The sequence below is a fragment of the Choloepus didactylus genome, chromosome 2 (genome assembly GCF_015220235.1).
Source record: "Choloepus didactylus isolate mChoDid1 chromosome 2, mChoDid1.pri, whole genome shotgun sequence".
NCBI lineage: Eukaryota > Metazoa > Chordata > Mammalia > Pilosa > Megalonychidae > Choloepus > Choloepus didactylus.
The window spans coordinates 147,754,416-147,780,258 of NC_051308.1; the positions used below are offsets into that span (position 1 = coordinate 147,754,416).

Genomic DNA, 25,843 nt, shown 5'->3' on the forward strand with positions numbered 1-25,843 from the left:
TTTACAGCATTGTCTTTGCTGTACTCTTGCTGATGGCTGCTAAATTTTAATTTATTTGTTTCCCTACTTGATAAAATTAGTGATTCTGATTTCAATTATTCATTTTATTTTGCTTTTTTTTCTTCATTTAACATTGGTGAAGAATCCAGGAATATGACACAAAGGTGGAATAAACATTAATTTGTGGGGGAAAAAAAAAAAGAATGAATGATGGGATGATGCCATATTATCTAAAGCAGTAATGGGTTATAAACTAGAAGGGTTCATAGCACCCCATCAGGGATTAAACTGCCACACAGAATCCTTCTTTCCACATGGAGCAATCACTTAAGCTGAAAGGTAAAAGGCAGGAATAACGAAAGGATCAAGCTCTATAAATAAATTTAAGTCCCAAGTTCCTTCCCTCCTAACCCCAAATACCAACATCCGTAGGTTATTTAAAAGAACATTTCATTTTATTAATTGTATATCTATTTGTATTTAAATGTTTTAATTATATTTTATATCTGTTTGGATTTCAGATTTACTTATATTTTATATAGTTTTGTATCTTTTTACCCCTATTGAGCCAAAACTGGAATGAAATTTTAACAACAAAATATTAAGAGTACCATGAAACTAACACTTTCAAACATTGCTAAAAACATTGTGTAAATTCATACAATGGCTTTACAAAGCCACCTGACAAATTAAATTAAAAGCCTTAATCTTTTTACTCTATAATTCTTCTGTTAAAAGTCTAGCCTCAAAATAAAAATCAGGTAAAGGACTACACATAAAAGATATTCTTTGCTGAATTATAATTGTGAAAAATTGTAAACAACATAAATGTACAACAAGAAAGGGATAAATGATGGTTTATTCAACATAGACTATCTTACAGGCATTTAAAATGAGCAAGAATGCAAATCATAAATATATATATTGAATGAAAAATAATACAAGTTGATATGCATTAATGTTACAAGCAAGTTAAAAGCACGTATAAAAAGGAAAAGCAGCAACATGCTAATACCATAATAATGAAAGCTAAAATGCACCACCTGTTAAGTCACATCCCAATTTCAAAGATGTTAAAATGTGAAAGAATGTACATCTTGGAATTAATGAACTATGATTGCAATTATGATAGAATAGGTGTTTTCTCCCTTCTTTTTTCTAATATTCAAATTCTCTACAGTGTGTAATTATTTTGGTAATGCAAATATTTAATTTTTAAAACTATTAAGCATTAAAATAGTATTTGATTTTAAAAAAGCTATTTAGTTGTAGTCCTACTGAAATAAGATAAACTTACAGAACCATTCTCTTCTGCCTTTTGAGTAGACACCATGTCTTACATTGCCTTTCTTCATAGGTTTAAGAAATTGCACAAACATGTTTTAAATAGTTAAATGCAGTGACATATACATACAATATTCTGACTAAATAACGAAATTATTTACCTAGAGAAATGCCTCATTCCACACGATACATTTAGTCTTAATACCAATAGACAGGAAATGTTAAGAAATAACATAGTAAATGAGCTGATTATGCCTTGATGAGCTTTATTTTCAATTGTATACTTCATTAATTTAAGGGAGTTCATTCAAGGACTGTTAATCTAGCAAAAGGATAAGAAATGTATGCTTTAAAAAAACACCATTTAGCATATTTACTACATTTTTACCTAACAAGGTTTCAACCCCTTTTAACATGTATATTTCCCACTGAAGGGGACAACCAACAGTTCCTTATGCCTATGAACGCTATATTCTTGACAAAGATGCTTAAAACAAAAGTGATTTCCTCATAAGATGAAAGCCTTGTTCTTAAGTAAGGGCCTGATGCCTAATATTTTGTAAAAATGACTACAAATACCATTTTTCAACAACTCTAACAGTCCATAAAAATATTTCCAATAGACATATAAATAACAATAGGGAAACAGAGCAACCATACTGCATAGTTTCATTTAATATGGTACATATTATTCCAAAGAAAACTGATGAAGTTCCTATCTTTCTTCTTCACAATTCCAGCCTATATTTTATTTCAACAGATTACATGACGAAATTTATTGAATGAGTTTGATGTTGATCCTGGGAAGAAATTACAACTTATCTAAATGGATAGTCTGGCGTGGGTATTTTATAGGAAGTGGTAAATTCTAGGAGTTTTAAGAGTATGACCAAAAAGCACCTCTTACTAAGCCCATTTTCTTCTCTGAAGGCATTAATAGATCACAGAAATTCTGTAAACTTAATTTACTATGCCACAAAGCATTTGATGATGGACCACATGAGAAGTCCGCAGTCTTTTCCACGTAGAAGAAACCAATGCCACGTGCACAGCTCTGGGGTCTCATCTTCACAGCTCCATGACCAGAAAATAAAGACCCTTCCCCCTGGCTCCAGAAGACATATCCCAAAGGAGGATTCTGACTAGCCCCATTATGGATCATGTACCTAGCTATGGACAGATGCCAGGTCTGTTACCATAAGGAAAAATGTAAAAAGGTGCTGGTACGTTAAAGATGAGGACCAATACAATAGCCAAACAGTGCCAATTAATAGAAAGGTTATAGTGATATAAATGTACTATTCTATACTTAGCCCTGTCCAGCACTTTTTTTTTAATTTATTGGGGGCATTTAAAGACATAATACTAATTAAATGTGCAGGATCTAAAAAAAATTTAGAGGGAGGAAGTGATGTGCCCTAACAAAGATAAGTGTAAAGATCAGCACCCAGGTTAAAAAAATAATAATCAAACACAACAAACTGAGGAAAGGAAGTGAAGAAAAAAATTGTGTAAGCTAAATGTAAGTGAAGAATATTATTTAATTATCATAAAAATGAATGAAACCGAGCTTGGGCAAGATGGCGGCATAGAGAGAAGTGGAAGCTAAGTAGTCCCCCGAAACAACTTAAAAAAAAACAGAAACAACTAGTAAATAATCCAGAATAACTGCGGGGGGAAAAACGAGACCGTCCACTCATCACACACCAACCTGAATCAGGAGGAATGCCCAAGATCATAGCATAAAATCTGTAAGTAAAACCTGCGGATCCAAGTCACGAGACCCCCTTCCCCATAGCCTGAGCTGCAAAGCCTCATGGTGCCAGAGAGAAGCTCTCTCCCAGCAAGCGAATACAGCTCAGCTGAGCTCCAACTGGGGTTTTAAGTAGCGAGTGTGAACTGCTCACTACAGGTACAAATCCCCAAAAAAACAGACAGAGGCTTTGGGTGACGACTGACCTTGGAGAGCCAGAGGGTCGCCTTGGACGAGGTCTGAAGGGAACTATCTGTTTCTTTTTGGGCTCAGTGGAGAAAGCCCCAGCCATTTTCAGTTTCCAGGGCTGTGACTCAGAGAAGGGTGGAGACAGCACAAGCAGAGAGAGAGACCACTGAAATGCTAATGACCTCCCTCTAGGGGGTCTATCTTCTCTAAGAGGAAAGGGGTGGGGCCCCTTCCATTCAGAACCAGACCCCAGAGCCTGGGGGAACACGGCCATACCTCCTGACACCAGTCAAGAATTGTAGGCTAACAGGCATCACCTGCTGGGCAGAAAAGCACAGTGACCTGAGGCATCACAGGGTGGAGCAATTTTGTAAGACACACCCTCAGAGAAACCAGATACTGAATATTCCTTCCATCTGGGACCTGAGCCTGTTCTGGTCTGGGAAAACCTGATTTGGACAACCAAGGAAACCATGGCTAGACAACAGAAAATTACAACCTACACTAAGAAAAACAAAGTTATGGCCCAGTCAAAGGAACAAACGTGCACTTCAACTGAGATACAGGAATTTAAACAACTAATGCTAAATCAATTCAAAAAGTTTAGAGAAGATATTGCAAAAGAGAGAGAAGCTGTAAAGAAAACACTGGGCATACATAAGGCAGAAATCAAAAGTTCAAAAAAACAACTAGTAGAATCTATGGAAATGAAAGGCACAACACAAGAGATGAAAGACACAATGGAAACATACAACAGCAGATCTCAAGAGGCAGAAGAAAACACTCAGGAACTGGAGAACAAAACACCTGAAAGCCTACATGCAAAGGAGCAGATGGAGAAAAGAATGAAAAAAATATGAGCAACGTCTCCGGGAACTTAAGGATGGAACAAAGTACAATAATGTAAGTATCATCGGTGCCCCAGAAGGAGAAGAGAAGGGAAAAGGGGCAGAAGCAATAATAGAGGAAATAATTAATGAAAATTTCCCATCTCTTATGAAAGACACAAAATTACAGATCCAAGAAGCGCAGCATACTCCAAACAGAATAGATCTGAATAGGCCTACGCCAGGACACTTAATAATCAGATTATCAAGTGCCAAAGACAGAGAGAATCCTGAAAGCAGCAAGAGAAAAGCGATCCATTACATACAAAGGAAGCTGAATAAGACTATGTGTGGATCTCTCAGCAGAAACCATGGAGGCAAGAAGGAAGTGGTGTGATATATTTAAGACACTGAAAGAGAAAAACCACCAACCAAGAATCCTATATCCAGCAAAGCTGTCCTTCAAATATGAGGGAGAGCTCAAAATATTTTCTGACAAACAGACAATGAGAGACATTGTGAACAAGACACCCACCCTACAGGAAATACTAAAGACAGCACTACAGGGTGATAGAAGACAGGAGTGCATGGTTTGGAACACAATTTTGGGAGATGGTAGCACAACAATGTAAGTACAGTGAACAAAGATACCTATGAATACGGTTGAGAGAGAAAGGTGAGACACCAGAAGAAAGGAGGAAAGATAACGACTGGGACTGTGTAACTTGGTGAAATCTAGAGTGTTCAACAATTGTGATAAAATGTACAAATATGTTCTTTTATAAGGGAGAACAAGCAAATGTCAACCTTGCAAGGTGTTAAAAATGGGGAGGCATTGGGGGAGGGATGCAATCAACATAAACTAGAGACTGTAACTAATAGAATTATTGTATTCTGCTTCCTTTAATGTAACAAAGGTGATATACCAAAGTAAATGCAGATAAGAGGGGGGATAGGGGAGGCATGTGACACCTGACATTGGTGGTATTGTCTGATTCTTTACTCTACTTTGATTTAAGGTTATTTTTCCTTTTGGGGCTTCCTAGCTGTCATTTTTTTTTCCTCTTTCTTTTGCCTCTCTATGTTCTTTGACTCTCCCTCCTACCTTGTGGAAGAAATACAGATGCCCTTATATAGATAGTGGTGAAGGTGGTGGACACATAAATATATGACCATACAGAGAACCATCGATTATTTACTTAGGATGGAATGTATGGTGAGCGAACAAAACCATATTAAAAAAAAAAATGGGTTGATGACAAAACCTCGAGAGCAATATACTGAGTGAAATAAGCCAGACACATAAGGACAATTATTCCAGGGTATCACTGATAGGAACTAATTATAACATGTAAACTCATAGACATGAAATATAAGGTACCAAGATATAGGACAAGGCTTAAGAATGGGGAGCAGTTGCTTAGTATGAGCAGAATGTTCAACTAGTATGAACTTAAATGTTTGGATATGAACAGACATGTCGGTAGCAAGATGTGAGAATAACTAACAGTGCCAAATGGTGTTGTGAATTAGGTGGAAAGGGGAAGCTCAGAGTCATATATGTCACCAGAAGGAAAGTTGGGACGTCAAAAGATGGGAATGTATAAAACTGAATCCTATGGTGGGCAATGCCCATGATCAACTGTACAAATACTAGAAATCGCTTCCATGAACCAGAACAAATGTATGACAATACAATTAGAAGTTAATAATAGAGGGGCATATAAGGAAGAAATATATACCTATTGCAAACTATATACTACAGTTAGTAGTATTTCAACATTTTTTCATGAACAGTAACAAATGTACTATACCAACACTACAAGTCAACAATTGAGGGGGATTGGTTAGGGATAGGGGAGGATTTGAGTTTCCTTTTCTTTTTTTCTTTTTTCATCTTTCACTTTATTTCTTGTCTGGAGTAACAAAAAGTTTCTAAAAATTGAACAAAAATTAAGTGTGGTGATGGATGCACAGCTGTATGAGGGTACCCAGGGGCAAGTGATTGTTCACTTTGGATCTTTGGATAATTGTATGGTATCTGAACAATCCCAATAAAAATTAAAAAGGAAAAAAAAATGCATTAACTTGAACTGCAACCCAGTACCCTTTATTCTTAAAGACGACTGTATAACTATATAGCGTGCACTGTGTGACTGTGGGATTGTGAAAACCTTGTGGCTCCCACTCCCTTTATCCAGTGTATAAGGACGAAAAGCAAATGAATAATAGGGAGGGGTGGGGGTATGGGATGTTTTGGGTGTTCTTTTTTACCTTAATTTTTATTCTTATTTGTGTGTCGTAACGAAAATGTTCAAAAATTGATTGTGGTGATGAATGCAAAACTATGTGATGATGATACTGTGAACAACTGATTAAACACTGCACATGACTGTATGGTTTGTGAATATATCTCAATAAAATTGAATTTAAAAGGTGGAAAAAAAAAAAGAAAACACTGTTAATGATATTTCTGGGGATTTAGAGTTACGAGATATAGAAAGACCCACAGGAAATGTGATAGCCATCAAGTCCTCAGGACATGAACTGTGCAGGAAGCAGACATGTTTTTCCATCATTGAGTAGCAACTTTTAAAAATTTAGTGCCCTGCTCCAAACATATATTTATGGTAATGAAAAATGATTTACAAAACATACTGTTTATGGGTTGATTTTTAGCATTTTCAAAGAAATTCCAAATTTTCAGAGCATCAGTAACAGAGTTCCTTGAAATGGCAAATCTCCTTGGGAGTCTTTTTAAGGTGTGCTCAACATTTATTATGCATTTTCAATATCACAAAATATACTAGAGATGGAAAAATGCAAGGAGCTGTCCTATGGAAGTGCTTAGTAAAATGCTGACACAAACATGTAGATAACCGATCAAATACCATTTACTAAATGTACCAATAAGATATGATCACATAGATTAGCATGATGGGACAAGTGATTGACCTAGCTTGGAACAATCAGGGAAGGCTATATCATAGAGAAAATGCTGGAGTGAGGTCTTGGAAAAAAAAAAAAAAAAAAAAAAGAATGTAACCTCATACTATTTTAATAGAAACATAAGATCTACAAGGCAGGTCATAGTTCTGTTCTACTCTGTGCCAGTCAGACCACACTTAGTGTTTAAAGAGGAGTTTCTAAACTGAATTCAGTGTTCTATCACATTCAGGAAGCAGCAACCAAGAAAATGCAGTGGCCTGAAACCATGTCACATAAAAGTAACTTAAATACTTGCTGACTCTGAAAGTAAATGACGCTATCAATTGAAAAAGACTTCTTATGGGAGATTTTCATGGGCACACTTGAGGAAATTTTTAGGAAGGTTCAATAGTTTTTGAGAAACAATGGGATGTTTTGCTGTCCTCGGTTAATTTTCCATTAGCAAACATAAAGACAGCCAGAGAGAGCTACCTTCCGTTATTCCTGTTCTACAGATGAGAAAATTGAGGTTCAGAGAGATTGAATAAACTGACCAAGGTCCCAGATCTAGCAAATAACTGAATGAAAATTTTCACCCGTCTCCAAAGACCACACTTTTCATACTATGCCAAGCTGCTTCCACAATAAATATCTAGTTGCTGAATATAAAAATGTTCATTCTTACAAATTATAAAATACACACAAATTAAAATAATCTTGCAAACATTATTTTACAACTCCAAAGTAGAAAAAACATTTAACACTTCCTAATGATGAGGAGATAATTAAATTAGCAGTCCTTCATAGTTTTGCAAACGGACACAATTCCTGAAGACTAATTTGTCAATACATGTAGCTCCAGAAAATCCACACCCTTTCAACAAATGCTACGGGAATTCATCAACTTCCGTTCATTAATCCTATTCCTGGCAATTTATTCCAAAGAAATTGCTCACTTGCAAAAATAAGATTCCCAACATTTAAGGTTAAAATAAAGTATGATACAACAACAAAGAGGAATATTTATGTAGCACTTTAAAAGTGTATTTACCCTTATGAAACTTATTCCTGCAAAGGAGAAGCTAAGCCTACTTATAATTATGCCTAAGAGTTACCCCTAGAGGACCACTTTTGTTGCCCAGATGTGGCCTCTCTCAGCCAACCTGCAAATAAACTCACTACCCTTCCCCCTACAAGAGACATGACTCTCAGGGGTGTAAGTCTTCCTGGCAACATGGGACATGACTCCCAGGAATAAGTCTGGCCCTGGCATTGTGGGATTGAGAATGTCTTCTTGACTAAAAAAGGGAAAAGAAATGAAACAAAATAGTTTCAGTGGCTAACATATTTCAAATAGAGTTGGAAGGTCATTCTGGAGGTTATTCTTATGCATTATATAGATATTCCTTTAATTTTCTAGTATATTAGATAGCTAGAAGGAAATACTTGAATCTGTTGAACTGTTATCCAGTAGACTTGATTCTTATGATTGTATAACTATATAGCTTTTATTGTGTGACCATGTGAGTGTGAAAACCCTGTGACTGACACTCCCTTTACCCAGCGTATGAGCAAATGAGTAATACAACAAAGACAACCGGGTATGGGATGTTGTGGGTGTTCTTTTTTATTTTTTTCTTTGTTTTGGAGTAATGAAAATGTTCTAAAATTGATTGTGGTGATGAATGCACAACTATATGATAATACTGTGAGCCACTGTTATGTACTTCGGATGGATTATATGGTGTGTGAATATATCTCAATAAAATTGCATTTTAAAAATTAAAAATGAAAAGGATATTTATGAAGCTCATATAGAATAAGGAAGATGTTCATGCTTTAAATGAAAATAGCAAAACATGCACATAACTATGGAAAATATATACATATATATATACACACACACACTCACATAAATAAGGAGTAAAATGTAATAAAGAAAAATAAAACAATATGCATATTAAGGTGATGGCATTGTGGGGGATTTAAATTTTTTTTAACTTTATTTAATGTTCCTACTAGACTGTTAACTGTAAAAGCAGATTATAAAATAAATATGGTAGCTGAGGTGACAGTGGCTGAGGAGATTGCATTCCTGGTCCTGGCCTCAGCCCCAGCCTCACCGTGGTGATGCTTGCCATGGAGCTTCTGGTGCTCCTGGCCATGCTCCTGGCCACAGCCTCTGGCTACTTCGTTAGCATTGACATGGGTCGTTCCAGGCACCAAGACGGACCTCATCTTCCAAGTGGCTGAGGACTGCTTCCTGGACATCGATGTGGAGATTACACACCCTGATAATAAAGGAATTTATAAAGGAGACCTAGAGTCCAGTGGGAAATACACATTTGCTACTTACAGGATGGATGGTATACGTTTTGTTTTAGAAATAGGATGTCCACCATGACTCCAAAGATAGTGATGTTCACCACTGACACTGGGCAGGCCCCAAAAGGACAAGACATGGAAACAGAAGCTCACCAAAACAAGCTAGAAGAAATGATTAATGGGTTAGCAATGGAGATGACAGCTGTAAGGCAGGAACAGAAGTACACTGAAGTTTGTGAGAGAATACACAGAGCGATCAATGACAACGCAAACAGCAGAGTGGTCCTCTGGTCCTTCTTTGAAGCTCTTGTTCAAGTTGCCAGGACATTGGGATAGATTTATTACCTGAAGAGATTTTTTAAAGTCCAGAGGGTTGTTCAAAAGCCTTTTTCTCATACCTCATGGTTTTCCAAACATCTTGGTCACAATACTGTCACTTGTTCCTATATTTTTATTTTCTAACTATATACCCACAGCTTATGTTTATTTGTTATTAATAGTTATAAGGGGGAAAACATCTTTTTAGGAAAGTTATAATGAAAATTTGACATTTGATTGGCATTGTTTCTTATTTGAATTCTGCTTCCACTATACCATCCTTCCAGAACTCAAACACTGTAAATAAAACATAGGAGTATAGTCCTTTTCATGTCTTCCTTTTCTTTTGTTTTCATAATGAAGTGCAGTTTGTTCAAGAAATCAGCACAAGAGTTGACAGCTCATCACGAAATCGACTGCCTGCAGTTCAAGTAATTAAAGATTCATTTTGTTGAGTTCTTACGAGAAACAACAGTTCTGCATCTTGACATTTTCTGCCCAGCCTAATGCTAATGACACAGCTCTCTGACTCTGGAGTATGTTACCATGGCTGGGTAGTTTGCTACTTTTTTTTTTTTTTCCGCTTTAAAGATAAGACTTGCCCCAACACACATTTAAATTTTTACAATGAACATTAACACTCAATCACCTCCACTTAAATTGATGACACAAGCAGCCAGTAATCATTTTTTGGTTTCTGCCTAACCATGTAAGAAAGTCTCTATTAAAAGCCAAGTCTCTGGGTGTTCCAGCAAATGGAAACTCTTATTTTCTCTGCGGGCATATCCCCTTTCTCTGCTCTTGGCACACAGAAAATGTGTATTCACGCATCTGGAAAACTCTGGATTTCTGATGCCAAAGGGTTAAAGCCTCTTGGATTTCACTGCAATGATATACAGCCACTATTTTATTTTTGATCAGTGGCATTTTGCGCCACTATTTAATTAGTGTATGGAATATCAGCATTAGTACTAAGGTTTTGTTTTGTTCCCCTCGGGTCTTTCATTCTTGGCACACGTGAATTTTGTATAAAATGAAATGACTGCCTTGGTCTCTGATGATGGGTTTAAAATTAAAGAAGCATCTGGTTTTGCGTGGGGATGTTTCAGGATTATGTTGTGACTAACATACATTAGGTACTTGTACATTTGGGAGGGGTGGGGTATCTTTGCAAGGGGAAAACTACAAGTAACAAGTTTTATATAATTAATTTAAATTTGTTACAGGTTTTCATGTTCAGGAAAAACAAATTTTTTTTTTTTTAAACTTGAGTGAAAATACTTGCAACAATTTTTGGTAATGTGACTGTGATTCACCTTAGGACAACTGTTGCACGTCAATTATTTTTGTGTGTTTGAAAACACTACAAAATTGAATTAAAAGATGTGAATTTAAAATTTGTTGTGTATCTAATATGTTCCAGGTTCAGTAAATAAACAATTCTTTTTAAAAACTAACTAAATAAGAAAATAAATAAGATAACATCTTAATAAATTTCTGAGACTTGCTTTACACCTGTACATAAAAGGTGCCTAGCTCCTAAAGAGTTCATAATATACTTAAGGAGAAAACATTTACATCTGTAACAAGAAAAACAAATTGTTATTTAAAACAACAGTAACCGCAGCCCTAAGAAATGAGCATCTCAGAGTTAAAAGCCAAACAACAGCAGCAGCGCGCGGCATGGCGGCCGGCGGGGAGCGCAGGGGCGCGGGGCTCCCCCGCCAGTACGTGTTCCTGCTCCCAGAATGTTTGAAAGATGCTCCAAAGATCAAAAGCGGGCTAATGTTTGTAAAATTGGCTAACCCATGTTCAGGGGAAGGAGCCATGTACTTGTTCAATATGTGTCTGCGGCAGCTGTTAGAAATAAAAGTTTTCAAGGAAAAACACCACTCTTGGTTTATAAATCAATCAGTTCAGTCAGAAGGACATCTCCACTTTGCCACACCAATGGATCCCTTATTTCTGGTTCTCCACTATCTCAGAAAGGCTGATAAAGAGGGAAAGTTTCAGCCACTAGATCAAGTGGTAGTAGATGACATGTTTCCGAATTGTGTCTTGTTGCTGCAGTTTCCTGAACTGGAGAAGTTACTCTGCCACGTGACAGACGAAAAAGAAATAGACGGCAAGAAATATTACAAATACAGCAAAGAGAAGACATTAAAGTGGCTGGAAAAAAAGGTTAATCAGACTACAGCAGCATTAAAAGCCAGTAACATCACTGTTGGAGCCCGGGTACAGTAAGCTGCTTTTTTACCTGGTGACCAGGTGTCCAGAGATAAGGAAGAGGATTATATTCGTTATGCCCATGGTCTGATATCTGAATACATTTCTAAAGAATTAAGTGACAACTTATCTAAATACTTAAAGCTTCCAGAACCTTTGCCTTCATTACCAAACCCTCCATCAAAGAAAATAAAGTTATCAGATGAGCCTGTAGAAGCAAAAGAAGATTACACTAAATTTAACACTAAAGATTTGAAGACTGACAAGAAAAATAGCAAAGTGACTGCAGCTCAGAAGGCTTTGGCTAAAGTTGACAAGCGTGGAATGAAAAGTATCGACACCTTTTTTGGTGCAAAACTTAAAAAAAAGAAATAAAACTTTGCAAAAGGAATCTAGCAACAATTTATTTCTGCTTTTAATGTGTTCTGTTTTCATCTTTCTTCACTGCCTCAGTACTTCCAGATCCTTAATTGCCATCTTTTGCGGGGGGGGGGGGGGGGGGGGGGGAGGTCCAACAGAGATGCCGAAGGGCAATTTCAAATTCACTTCAACATTTCTTTTTATTTAATTTTTGTGTTCCTGAACAAAATATGGAAAAGTAATTGTATGACTTCATAGCTGTTGTTGGCCTTTGGAGACTTGTTTGATGTAATGAAGAGTAGTCAAGTGAATTGAATTAACATATAGCAGCACAGTTTCCTCAACTGACATGACTTTATTTGAGTGTGTTCCTGTTATTTTATGCGACTTTGTCACAGAGTAGCTGTAGCAATACTGTTTTCAATATACTGAGAGAAACTGTATAACAAAGCTCTCAGGTAAACTGTGACCTTTCAAACGGCTTTGGTTTTTGGTAATGCTTCTGTTTGGTGTTATTTTTCTGTTTTTATGACTGTATGTTCATTGTAGAAAATACAGAAAGTATGAAACAAAAACTATATCTCTCAGCTTTTCATTACTCAGAGATAAAGTGATGCATTTTCTTGGAATACTAATTTTTAAAAAAGAATAGCATTAATTTTATAATTTTATATATATTTAATTTTTTAGACAACATTATTTTATGAGCATTTCCCCAGTCTACTAAGTATTCTTTCTAAAATGCTGTTTTAATGACAGTGTAATTTTCCATTATTTGGATATTTGATTACTTGATAACCATGATACAATTTCAAACATTTAGAATTATTTCTAAATGTTTATGATTATAAATAATGTTGTGAAGAATCAGATTATATGTAAATGCGGGACACTGATTACGTGCCTTAACTTGGCGGGCCTGGGCTGGGGGACCGGATCCACCCCTGGGGAGGGTAGTGGGTACGGGTGAGTGCGCCCTCTACAGCCCCCCGGGCCTGGGAAAGTGAGGCCGGAGGCAGGCCCCATTTCCTCACCCAAAATATACCAAATGTTAGGAGAGGCTTGCCGGAGGGAACCGCCCTTTCCCCACCCCCTTATCTTGCCCGGACACTCCCCGTTGCCAGCGCAACTCCCATCACCACCGGTGCGCATACATTGTTGCCGGACACCGTTACGGGAGCAACTCTCGCCCCTTTTCAATCAACCTCCGCGCCCTCTCAGAACCAATCCAAGCCTTTAACCCTTACAGCTACCCCGCCCTCTAAACCGCCCGATATAAACTTGTACTCTCCCCTAATAAAGCTCTCTCTCTCTTGGTTTTCATCATCCTAAAAGAAACGTGTCCCGCCTGTTCCTTTCTCGCCGCCCTCCATACTTGCACGCCTCCCGCCGGGGACCTGGCCAAGTCCCCCGCCTCGCCCTCGCCTCCGGGAAAGAGCCCCCGCCGCCGGTACCCTCGGAGCAATCCTGGGAGCCTAGGATTTAGCAACCGGCCGCCACCCTCCCCCAGACGAATCAACTGCGACCGCATGTTCCTGTTATTTTATGCGACTTTGTCACAGAGTAGCTGTAGCAATACTGTTTTCAATATACTGAGAGAAACTGTATAACAAAGCTCTCAGGTAAACTGTGACCTTTCAAACGGCTTTGGTTTTTGGTAATGCTTCTGTTTGGTGTTATTTTTCTGTTTTTATGACTGTATGTTCATTGTAGAAAATACAGAAAGTATGAAACAAAAACTATATCTCTCAGCTTTTCATTACTCAGAGATAAAGTGATGCATTTTCTTGGAATACTAATTTTTAAAAAAGAATAGCATTAATTTTATAATTTTATATATATTTAATTTTTTAGACAACATTATTTTATGAGCATTTCCCCAGTCTACTAAGTATTCTTTCTAAAATGCTGTTTTAATGACAGTGTAATTTTCCATTATTTGGATATTTGATTACTTGATAACCATGATACAATTTCAAACATTTAGAATTATTTCTAAATGTTTATGATTATAAATAATGTTGTGAAGAATCAGATTATATGTAAATATTTGCCCACATCTTTTGTTGTTTCCTTAGACTTTTTTTTAGATGTGGGCTTACCTGGGTCAGAAATATGAAGTTTTTCCAATTTTTGGTAATGTATTTCACAGAAAGCCTTTAGAATATTTCATTCTAACAAATTGTGTGTGTGTTATCTTTTTCAGTATCACTTTGTTAGCTTTGTTATATTTGCCAAATAAACGGAAAAAAAGGCAAAAAACAAAAAGCCAATCAACAAACATTTTTTGAGTGCCTACTATATGACAGCCAGGCACTCAAAAAATGTAGTCACTGGGGCTATTGCAATGAACAAAATAGAGAAAAAGTCCTGCCCTTGTAGAGCTTACATTCTAGCAGCAGAGACATACAATAAAATATGTAAAATTGTGGTAAGTGTTAAGGAAAAAAATAAAGTCAGACAGGTGGATACAGTATATAGAGAGGATGTTATTACGAATTGAGTGGCAATAGAAGGTCTCATCGAAAAAAGACATCTGACAAAAGACTGAAAGAGCAGTGTGGGTATCTGGGGAAAGAAACATTCCAGGCAGGGGAACAGTTAGTGCGGATGCCCTGAAACAGAATGCATGGCCAGTGATGCTACTGTGCTGTAAATTGACAAGCGTAATTAAATAAACAGTCTGTACCCGCTTCCCCCCATTTTTAATCTGAAGACTATCTGAGGATTCATATGGGGTCAACCCCTATTAAATCCATCACGGTTTGTCCTGAAGGTCTCATACAGCTCCAACCTCTCACCTGTCTCATGCTGGTACTCCGCAAAACACTCAATGGACCTGTGAAACTCAAGAAAATGAAGCTAGCTCCTCCCAGAGCTTGACTTGAAAGGAAAAGAAAAAAACTGAACTTGAAGTTTGCAGAGGAAGTTGTAGAGGGGTTAGTGAGGCAGGAGTGCAGGGAGTAGCGCTAGATATGTGAGGACATTCAGTGGAAAAGGAAGACCCAGCAACAATCCACAGAGCTGAGGCTCAGGAAAAAAACAGTCATCAAATTTTCAACACTGGGAATGTCCAAAGAACTTCTAACTAAAAGAATGCCTCAATTTTAAGCTGTTCACTATGCTGGGATATAATTTATGCCACTGTTCTCAAATTTTCAAAAAACTCTACTATAAACACCTGCTTAATGATTGATGATTTAGGGAAATCAAGGCAAACACCGAGAACAGGCTCAAAAGACAAGATGCATGTGGGATCTAAAATAGAGCAGAAGCAAAGAGAAGCAAAGTGTAACTAAGAGAAAGACAAGCTCCTGAAACTCCTCAGAAATATTTGAGGGAGAGAACTAAGTTTAAAGATTGGGGCTTTAAAAAGGATGAAGGATCACCCTATAAGCTGGAGGATGTAGGTACACCCTAATGGCTAACACTTAGATTACATCCAGTCAAACAATGAACAGGTACAAGAAGGTACCCAAATGTGTACAACAGAAGGTTAAAAAGTAGTGATCATCATTAGCTGGAAGTGTTAAATAATATTTCCTGGAAAGGGTGATGGTGATCTAAGCCTTGAAGAATGAGAAGTGGAAAGCAGAGGATACAGAGGGGGATATTCCAGGTATGACTAATAGTAAGAATAATGCTCTGAATCCAGGAACGAGTATGGCCTGTTCAGAACAGTGCAGAAACTGGCCTATTTGGAACAGAGAGAATCCACTGGCAGGCAACAGCATGTAATGTTAGCTGGGTATGGTGAGACCAGATTGAGAAAGGCTCTGAAACCCAGGATGAGAAATCTGAACTCTATTTGACAAGCACTACTGGAGAGGGAAAGAAAATGCTTTGCTCTGTTTTTTAAGACAACAAAATACAGTGGAAACACAGACTGCGGCCTTCCCTGCCTTCTAAAATTGGCCACTGATTTCCCATTACTCCTTTCACATTAAATACTTTTACTTCTATTTACTCTTACTTCTATGAAGATAATGCCTCTATTCATATTTCTCTATTCATGCCCTACATCTCCAAATTCTGTTTGAGCAACTATCCTTAAAAGTTCTTTATCTACTCTATATCACTTGTCCATCCTAGAAACATTTACTGAGTGTCTATACCATGATAAGCACAAACTAGGGATTTAAAGATGACACAGTCTGTATACCCTCAAAAAACTCTGAAGCCAAATAAATAAACTGGTACAGTACAGAGTGGTAACTGCTAGAGTAGAGGAGTACTTTAAACTTAGAGTATCATGAGAGCAGAGGACTACATCAGTTTGGAGATCAGGAAAAGACAAAGAAAGTATATACTAGAAAACGTTGGCTGAGCTGAGTTAAAGGAAAAGAAATATCAGAGGGTAGGGGGAAATTAGAGGATGAGAGTTATTATAATCAGATTGTAGGGCTGGACAGAGCATGTCATGGAAACTAATGAGTAGAAGAGGTAGGGAAGGACCAGATCATGGAAATCATTCTCTTCAGACTAAGAAGTTTGTATTTGAGAGGACTGAAGGATTTTAATGGAATAACATGATTATATTCATGTTTATTACAAAAAACAAAAACAAAAAACTTGAGTAACAGTGAAGAGGTATTGAAGAAGCACCACAAAGCTTCCTTTCATCATAAAATGCAACAAAACTTGATAAAGGCTGCTACAGTATTATATATTTTTTTCATTTATCCATTCCCATCCTCTCTCTACTCTTAGCTCATATCCTTCATAAAGCCTTCTATAACTCTTCCCAAACACATTAATCTCCCCTTTCACAGAACTTCCAAGGCACATCTGTCTGTATACATCATTCTGTCATCATCTAACATTTTTAAGTTCTTTGTACTTAATTTTCTTCTCCCTAACAAAAATGTAAGCATCCTGAGAAAAGATGTCTCTTATTTCTAAAAAGGTATGTGCATTTTATACATTTCATGTATTTATACATATACATACACACATATAGTTATGTATGTGTGCGTGTATATATATGTGTTGTATTTGTATTCCTTAGCCCCTAGCACAGACATACAGTATTCTGAATACATGGTCCTCTTTATCCTTTAATTAGAATATTACACTCTTCTCCATAAATAACAAACAAAATTAAAATAAATTTTTGATTAGGCTATACTAAGGTGAAGAAAACAGCACTGTGGTTAGTGGTAGGGACTGAGTGGGAAAAAAAACAAAGAAACTTCCTATGGAGATGAAAATGTTCTACTTTGTTCTAAGGGAGCAGGTAAAGATACAGATGAAGTAAGACTGTTGTTGGTTCTTTTTGAATAACATGTACATGGATCACATTGTATTATCCTGTTTACTTTATATACATTTAAAATTTTCCATAATAAAAGGTTAAATATATATATATATATTATATTATATAAACATATATACGTATAATTTAACTAGATTTTTAAAAATCGCATTAACAAAAGTAAAAAATAACCCAAAACATTAAATTACTCTGAAAAGCAGTGACACGAACAGATATTTGTATACTGATGTTCACAGTGGCATTGTTCACATTTGCCAAGAGATGGAAACAACCTAAATGTTCATCATCAGATGAGTGGATAAACAAAACGTGGTATACATACAGTGGAATACTACGCAGTAGTAAGAAGGAACAAGGTCATGAAACATGACAACATGGATGAATATTGAAGACATTATGCTGAATGAAATCAGCCAGACACAAAAGGAGAGATATTATGTTACCACTAATGTGAACTCTGCAAAGCAATGTAAATTAAGTGTCACATATTGTAGAATATAGAGGACCTAGAGATAGATAGCAGCTAGCGAAGGGGGAATGATAATCTAATAAGAACAGACTCGATCTTGATATGGGAATGCTCAGGTGTGACCATGGTTCATTAATTTTCTTTTGGTATGGCAGGAGTATATTGGAAGGAATGAAGTTATTTCAGAATATTTGTCTTTCCCATTTACTTTTTTGGTTTAGAAATTTTTTTTTATTTGATAAAGTAATTTTTTTTAATTACTCATTTTTCTAATGTTTGCAATATTGCTACATTATAACTGTTAAAGTGGTTTTACCTACTTTAGCTCTACTACCTGGCCAGTTCTAAGGGAATATATATTCTGAGACAAACCTGCTGCTAACATCATAATAAAGAAGGCAGAGCAGTCACAGCTTCCTTAATAAACATTAGCTATTAAAATTAATTAGCACTGCTACCAAAGAAAACCAAAAGGCCAGGAAAATATAGTTCACATTTTCTAATCTCTGACCTGTGATACCAGTACTGTGATACTGAAAGATGTAAGATTTTGGAAGCATAATATCTATAAAGATAGCCTCAACACCATTCTTAGTGATTTCAAAATAATTCAGTCATTTTATCTCAGTAAACTTCAAGATTATTCTCTCATAATTTGCATTTTCCTCCCACAAAATATTTAATGGTTAAAATACTTTCCCTACCATGCCAATGCAAAAGATTAACAATCTTTTGTTCTGTAAATTAACTGTTGCATAATTTAATCCCCCCTCCCCCACCCCCAAATGTATGTTGCTACTAAAGTAGGGATTTTTCCAAGCATTTTACAACAGCAAACAGGTAAAATTATTTAATAAGAAATTCTATTGCACTCCTTTACTACATTGCTAAACCATTCTCACTCAAAACTAAAGAATGGTGCTATAAATCAAGTCAGGTTTACCTTGAGTTATGACTGGAAGAGGGCGGGTGTAGGGGAATCTGGAAGGTGCTGACAATGTTCTGTTTCTTGATCTTGGCACTGATTACACAAAAGTGTTCTATGTGACAATTCTTTGAGAGCTACACTTATGGCATGTGTACTTTTCTATATGTATATTATACTCCAATTAAAAAAACAAGTTTTTTAAAAAATCATAAAAGTAAGCCAGAGCTGTCAGAACTCTTGAAAGGGGGAAAAAAAAAGCCTCAGTGAATGCTAAGCTGTCCACTTGAGTTCCCTTCCCAACATTAAAATACCTGTCCTATGAAGTATTTCTCTGCAAAAAAAAAAAAAAGTTATTCAAAGCTATTTTATAGCATTTAGCATTTTTTTCATTGGTATATTCCCAAATAAGAGGAGAAAATCTTCCATTTGCAACCAGAAGAGAGTTCGGAAAGCACACAATCCAAAAGAAAAATGTGTATTTTCCAGAATTAATCATTTTAAAAGCAAAGTGAACAGAAGGAAAGTGATTAGATACTGTAGAGTGACAAGACGCAAATTATATTCAACGTTCATAAGTGAATTTAGGTAGGAAAAGAAAGACCTTAGCTTCAGACTTCTAAAGATAAGAAGAACTGGAGGAAGCTAATAAGAACTTCATTTGGAGGCCACTTGTCATTGTTTTATTCCAAATTCTATTATTAATTAGATATTCTGGGCAAATCAAAATCAGGAGGCAACAGTTCCTGCCCAGAGGGATGAATGAAATAAAACGCATGAAAGCAGTATACCACGATTTAATATAAAATATCCAATGATTCAGTGATTGGCAAGAATGCGTGGGAAGTTACCTTTTCTCATTCTCTCGCCAACAAAAATACTGTTACGGGAACAATACACGTTTGTAATCCTGCAACCGTTAAGTCAATTCTCTCTCTTCCTTTCTCTAATCTTAAAAACCCTCCAAGTTAAATCTAAAATTAGAATTCTCTCACCGTGGAAGCAATGGAGTATACTTCAAAAAAAAAAGTCTTGATCCTAAAACGCACTTTAACCTTTCACCTGCAGAGCCAAAGGTAGCCGCACCGCATCCCGGTGGAGGGAACCTTGCTCTCCTAATAACTAGGGACCGATTCAGCCTTTCTGGATGAAATGCCAGGGCGTTAACTAACTCCAAGACAGCACCCTACTTTAGAAGGCAATTTTGCCAAGTGGACCCAAGATAGTTCACACGAAACATCCTCGCGACTTTCAACAGCAGCTACCTGGGAATCGAGCCAATTCAAGTGACTTAGACAAACACCGTCCATTCTGTCAAATCACAAATCCTCGTCCACAAAACAAATCTTCCACGGTATGTCAGATGAGATGGCAAAACTAGAACACATCCAGAAAGTTGTTACAGAAACAAGGCGGGCTGGAGAAGCAGAACGACACCGCTTCCCCCTCCCGCTGGCACCAAGTGGCGACAAACTCGGAGAAGAGGCGGTTTGCTCGCAAGCGTACAATGATCTGCGGTCCCCAAGGGAAAGTGAGGGCGCCGGAGAGGCCGGCTGGGGAGGGGGGATGATGGCGATGTAGGGACACCCGGACACCCTGACACTGGAACCTCGAAGCATCCGCAGTCGCCTCTCTCTCCGCCTGACCCCGCCGGCGCAGGAACCAGCCGGGCCGGGAGAGAGAGCGCAGGAGGAGCTCCGGATTTGGCCCAGGAAGACGGCGTGGCCACGGGCCTTCTTACCCGTGCAGGCCGAGGGCGCGGCGCCGCCTGTGGAGCACGCAGAGCAGCAGGAACGCAGCCCCGGCCAGCGAGGAGTTTCGCGCCGTCAAGTACTTGCTGAAAGCCGCCATGGCACGCCTGCCCGTGCGAGCCGGGAAAGAGGATGCAACGGTGACTACCTTAGAATCAGAAGCGCAGGGCAGACTGGGAGTAGAAGAGCGCGGGGAGGGAGGGCGGTGCCGGCCGCGCAGGACCGCCCCCAGGCGCGCGCCACCGCACCTCCCGCTCTGGAGCCCACCTCGGACTTTGGCTCCGCGGGAGCGCGCGCGGGCGTCTCGGAGGCCGGAAATATCCCGGGATGCGCTCTGCGCATGCGCGGAGCCCCGCAGGCTAGCCCGGGACGCAATCGCAAGGATGGTGCTGAAGTCTCCTTTTCCTGCTAGGCGTTTGTTCAGTGCGTGGTTGTAGCCCACGCCTGACTCCTTTATCCTTGAGCCCCGCCGCACACACCCAGCTTTTACAACGACAGGAAAAGGGGGCCTGGCCTGTGCACGAGGGTTTAGTGGGACCGGCCATTCCACCCGCAAGTGATAGGCCCTTACCATTCTCTTAAAAGAGACCAAGAAGAAGGAGAGCGTTCCCCTAGAGCGTTTACGCAAAATCGGATGCACAGCCATTGTTAGGACGAACACAAAATAGTGGAAACCCCGAAAGAGGATAGGGAGACGTGGGAGAAATGACTTCAAATCTCTTCTTCCAAGCCAGTATTTTCCAATCCATGGATTGTTAATCTCGGGAGAATTGTGAAATCAGTTTGGTAGATCAGGATCACTACTTTGTTATTACTGTTACTTTAGTGGAATCGGAAAGAATAGAACACAATAAAATAAAAAAAAATCAATGTATCCGCGTAGTAAAGGAGTTGTTTTGAGAAATCTTTGTTCCAGTTTTTAGTGGATGTATGTCCTGGGCACAATATAAAATATATTTCTTCATATGGGTCTGGAAAAATGGGAAACACTGGTCTTTGCAAAATGACATTCAGAAATAATCGTACATTGTTTTCATGCTGGTCTTACTCCCAGAATCAGAAGGGCATTACAGATTACTGCATTCTTCTCAGATACAGAAATTTTTATTCCTGGCATTTACCCTGGCATATGTACAGTAATTTGAATCCCTGTTTTCAATTGAGGAAACTAGAGGAAAGCCATTATGTCAGTCAGAAATAAGTTCATAAAACCTTACATAAAACACACACGCGTGCATACACATTAAAGCAGCCCAGGAAATGGACGTTTCTTAGGTGTTTTCTCAATGTAAGTTGATGGTTGCCTAATACAGATTTACAAGAATATAGTAATGAGGGTATGTGTGTTTGTATGTGTGTGTGTGAATAGGCGTATTCAACTATCAATTCAAAATTATGATAAAGTGGAACTTTTACTAAATTCTCCATTTGCCATGTGTACATTTTCATGACCCCATTTAACAATTAAGTAATTAAGTACGCCTGGCACAGAGGATACAGGATGAACAGATCATAATCCCTATTCTCCAGAGGCTACAGAGCAGAAATAAATGGAAAAAATTATAAATATGTTAAGTGCCATATTAGAGATATGAGCAAGGTGCTAGAGAGCATAGAAGAGAAAATGCTTAGTTTTGTCTAGAGCTTTCAATTAAGGCTTGACAGAGAGATGGCTTTGTAGCTGAATCCTAAAGGACCAGATGAGTCTCTCAGGAGGACAAAGGGAAAATTACTAATTAATAAATTGTGTAGTGGTATAAAAGTGTTAGGAACCTTGGGAGAAAGTGACTGTATCATCTTGGAGCTTAACAGTGGAAGGATAGTCCAAAATTGAGTCTATTTAGGAAACTTTTCATACCCTCAGAAGGAAGGATAGGTGTTATTTCTTAAACAAGACATTCCAAAAGATAACCTTGCTCAAGAAGCATGGGAGATTCTAAAAAATGAAATTAGTTATATGACTCAAATAATTTTAGCTGTTGATAACACCCATCTGGTAAAGATCACCAAAACAAGCCTATAACTGAAAGATGTTACATTTATTAATTTGTTCCAGTAAAGGACACCACACAACAGAGGAATTGTGGTCATGTCGCCAAAAAAGGGAAGTAACAGGGATCATTAAAATATTTAAGAGAAGGAAAGGAGTGTACATAAAATTAAATGAAGCAGTGCTTAATAGGCTCAAATCAGATCTGTATGCAAAGGGTTAATATCAGACCTGGGCTGAGAAATGGACTCAGGTCCTGTTTCTTTTGCAAACATAAAATTAATATTAGTGTAGACTCTTATGTCCAAAAACTCTTTAATTGAACCTCTGCACTATAAATTGAGGCCATGTCTCTAAGTCAAAATGACTCAGTGGTTCATATATTCCAGGCAAAAATGGGATGCTCTGTTCTCACTGATACGATTTTGAAACAATAAAGTTTCTGGTAGCCTAGGATTTTAGAGAACAAGATTCCTCAACACCATATCCTTTGATATGATTAACCAAAGCAATTTTGCAGGTTTATACTTTATAATACCAAATAATTGAGAAAAAGAGAACAACGTGCTTTATTGCGAGTCTCCAGGAGCTCTGATTTAAAAATAACTTAAGCTATTTAGAAGCAGGAAGGATAGGGGCATACAGAGGTAAGGAATCCAGAAAGCCCCTGAAGAGATGTTGTATTAGTGCATCTCCAAGATTGTCCCCCATAATCTTCACATCCTGGTATTTATGCCCTGTGTAATCTCGTCTGTTATATCAAATCTTGTCTGTGTGACAAAAAAGAGTGTGGAAGTGGTGATGGTGCGTGACTTCTGAGGTCAGGTTATAAGGGGCATTGCAGCTTCCACTTTGCTCTTTTGGATTGCTTGCTCTTGGGGAACCCAGCTGCCACTGAGAACATTCAAATAGCCTGGAGAGGAACTGAGAATTCCCACCAGTGGCCAGCACTGGCTTGCCATCCACATGAGTAAGCCACTTTGGAAACAGATCCTCCACCCCAGTCTAAACTTCAGATGATTGCAACCTCACAAGAAATCCCAAGCCAGACCTCTCAGCCAAAATGCTCCCAAATTCCTGACACACACAAATTGTGGGTGATAATACATGTTTATCATTGTTTTAAAACATTAAAATTATTACAGTGGGTGTAATTTGGGTCAAGCCTTGAAAACAGATGGAAGAAGGTGATTTAGGAGAAACTATAACGGGAGCAGAGACATAGAGATAAGAAGGTACAAAACAGATTCAGGAAGATCATTGAGTCTGGTATAACTGGGGTTTAGAGTCATGAGGGATGTGAAATGAGAGAAAAGATTGAAGTGTTTAGTTGAAGTCACTTGCAGAGGATCTAGAACAACAAATTACCGAATGGGATCTTATTTTGCATGTAAGAGCGAGTCATTGCAGATTTGGGGGAAAGGAAGTGATGTCGGTTTTTATTTAAGAAAGACCATGCTAGTGGCAGTGTGTAGGATGAATTGAAGGAAGAAACACCAAGCAGAGAGAATAGTTTGGACACTCTTGAAATAATCTATATAAAGGGTTGTGAACAATTGAGGTAGGGCAGCATAGAGCAAATAGGAAGGAAAGGACTTTGTGGGTTCAAATCATATGGGGATAGGTGAGATTCTTAATTGATGAGAAGAAAAATTTTAGGTTGACGCTGAGATTTCTTGGCTGAAAGCCCAAGAGAATGACAATATTTACTTGAGGTTAAGGATGTGGAAGTGGCACAGTTTGTGGGGGAAGATAATAAGATGCAAATGAACAGATTCCTCACTAGCTTCTCTCACCAAGATAAACTCCAAGATCCTTAGCATCTCACACAAAGCCAGTAATGCCTACTGCTCTAATCTCCTATCTTAGTGCTCCTACCCTCCAACAGATGTATTCCATCCCTATCCCGGTAGATAAATAGTTGGGAGTCACTATTTATGTTATTCATTTCTGTGATCATCCCCCTTGAATATGCTCTTGTTTTACCTGAAAAACCAGTCCCTTCCTGTCCTAACATCCGCATCCCTAATACCAGGTCGTTCTTTAAAACCTACTCCACATAGTCTTTCCTGCCCACCACCCTTCCCTCCACCCATCCATCCCCGCCAACCAAGTTAATCACTCCATCCCTTGTACTACTTCTGTATCATATGTAATTCTATCAATGTGTAGCAGGATGTCCAGAGAGGTAGCTCTTAAACATTTTTTTTTAAGAGAAACTGCCTGTCATTTCTCTGAAAGGTAACACCTCAAGTCATATGCACAGATTATCTTTGCTTAGAAAAGGGCCACTTGAGAAGCCTTTCTTATTGGTGCACATGGACAGAGAGTAAGCACATTGCACTGGGGAAAGTCTGTAATGGGACATCCTGACAATACCACTGTGGAAAGCCGCCTCCCGAATCGGGCCTAGCGTATGCGCTGCAGCCTGCTCTAGAGTTACCCCCGCCCATCGAGTGAGCCAAGATGGCGCCTGCATCCTGTTTCCGCATAGTGACGCATGTATCCGCCACCCGCTCCTACCAATCGAAATCCTGTATACGCGATACTAGCCTAGAAGCTTATTGGTTGTTAATTGTGTATAAAAGGTCTTACCCGGACGGGGTAGGGTGAGACAGCCCACAAGGAGCCGTGCCTGACGGCCACATCGAGGCTGCTCTCCCACGAGGCGCCGTGCCCCGTGTGGGAACCAGTAACACAGAATGTTCATCTAGCTGTAGTAAAGGGCTTGCTTTCACAACTGCCGTGTGGTTCGAGTCGTGATTCATGACCAGGTTAGTTCGCGCAGTCTGCATCTCTCTCTCTCCTTCCCTGTTTCCCCTCGCCGGCCGGGAACCGGGGACCGAGCGGGGCAGCGCCGGACAAGTGGTGGCCCGTACGGGGACGCTCCTCCTCCTGCCTCGCTCTCGACGGTCCCTCTGTGAGGAGAGCAGCGCTGCGCGTCGAGCTTACGGCGGACTTCCCGCGCCTGATCAACGCGAGAAGGTGAGTGCGTCTTATTACATGATAGTTAGGGCCCGTGGGTTTTCAGGTGACCCCGGGGGACTCGGAAGAGCTCTCCGAGTGACTGAAGTATAGTGCCGACTGCAATCATGGGGCAGTCCGGAAGTTCACCTCTCTTAGCTCCCTTAAAGAACCTTTTGAAACAACGGGGTATCTCGGTCAGGAAAAGCTCCCTTCAGCGTTTTCTTGATGATGTTGATACTTTTGCCCCTTGGTTTGC

General features: G+C 38.7%; 2 protein-coding genes and 1 pseudogene across 2 annotated transcripts in view; 2 read left to right on the forward strand and 1 right to left on the reverse strand.

Annotated features, from left to right (window-relative positions):
- ABCD3 (ATP binding cassette subfamily D member 3) overlaps window positions 1–20,905 on the reverse strand; it is a 116,408-nt gene extending 95,503 nt beyond the window's left edge. The window contains exon 1 of the mRNA XM_037826594.1: window positions 20,621–20,905. Coding sequence (XP_037682522.1) covers window positions 20,621–20,730 — 110 coding nt within the window. The 5' untranslated portion in view covers window positions 20,731–20,905. The remainder of the gene's footprint in view (window positions 1–20,620) is intronic.
- On the forward strand, window positions 8,557–9,768 carry LOC119528157 (annotated as a pseudogene).
- On the forward strand, window positions 11,301–12,258 carry LOC119527002 (ribonuclease H2 subunit B-like). Its single transcript, XM_037826595.1, has one exon. The coding sequence runs from the start codon at window positions 11,308–11,310 to the stop codon at window positions 11,866–11,868; it is 561 nt and encodes a 186-aa protein (XP_037682523.1). The 5' UTR covers window positions 11,301–11,307; the 3' UTR covers window positions 11,869–12,258.
- Window positions 20,906–25,843: the final 4,938 nt, after the last annotated feature.

Bases quoted from the DNA above. Each gene is read 5' to 3' on its own strand.
- LOC119527002 (XM_037826595.1), top strand. From the start codon at position 11,308: ATGGCGGCCGGCGGGGAGCGCAGGGGCGCGGGGCTCCCCCGCCAGTAC.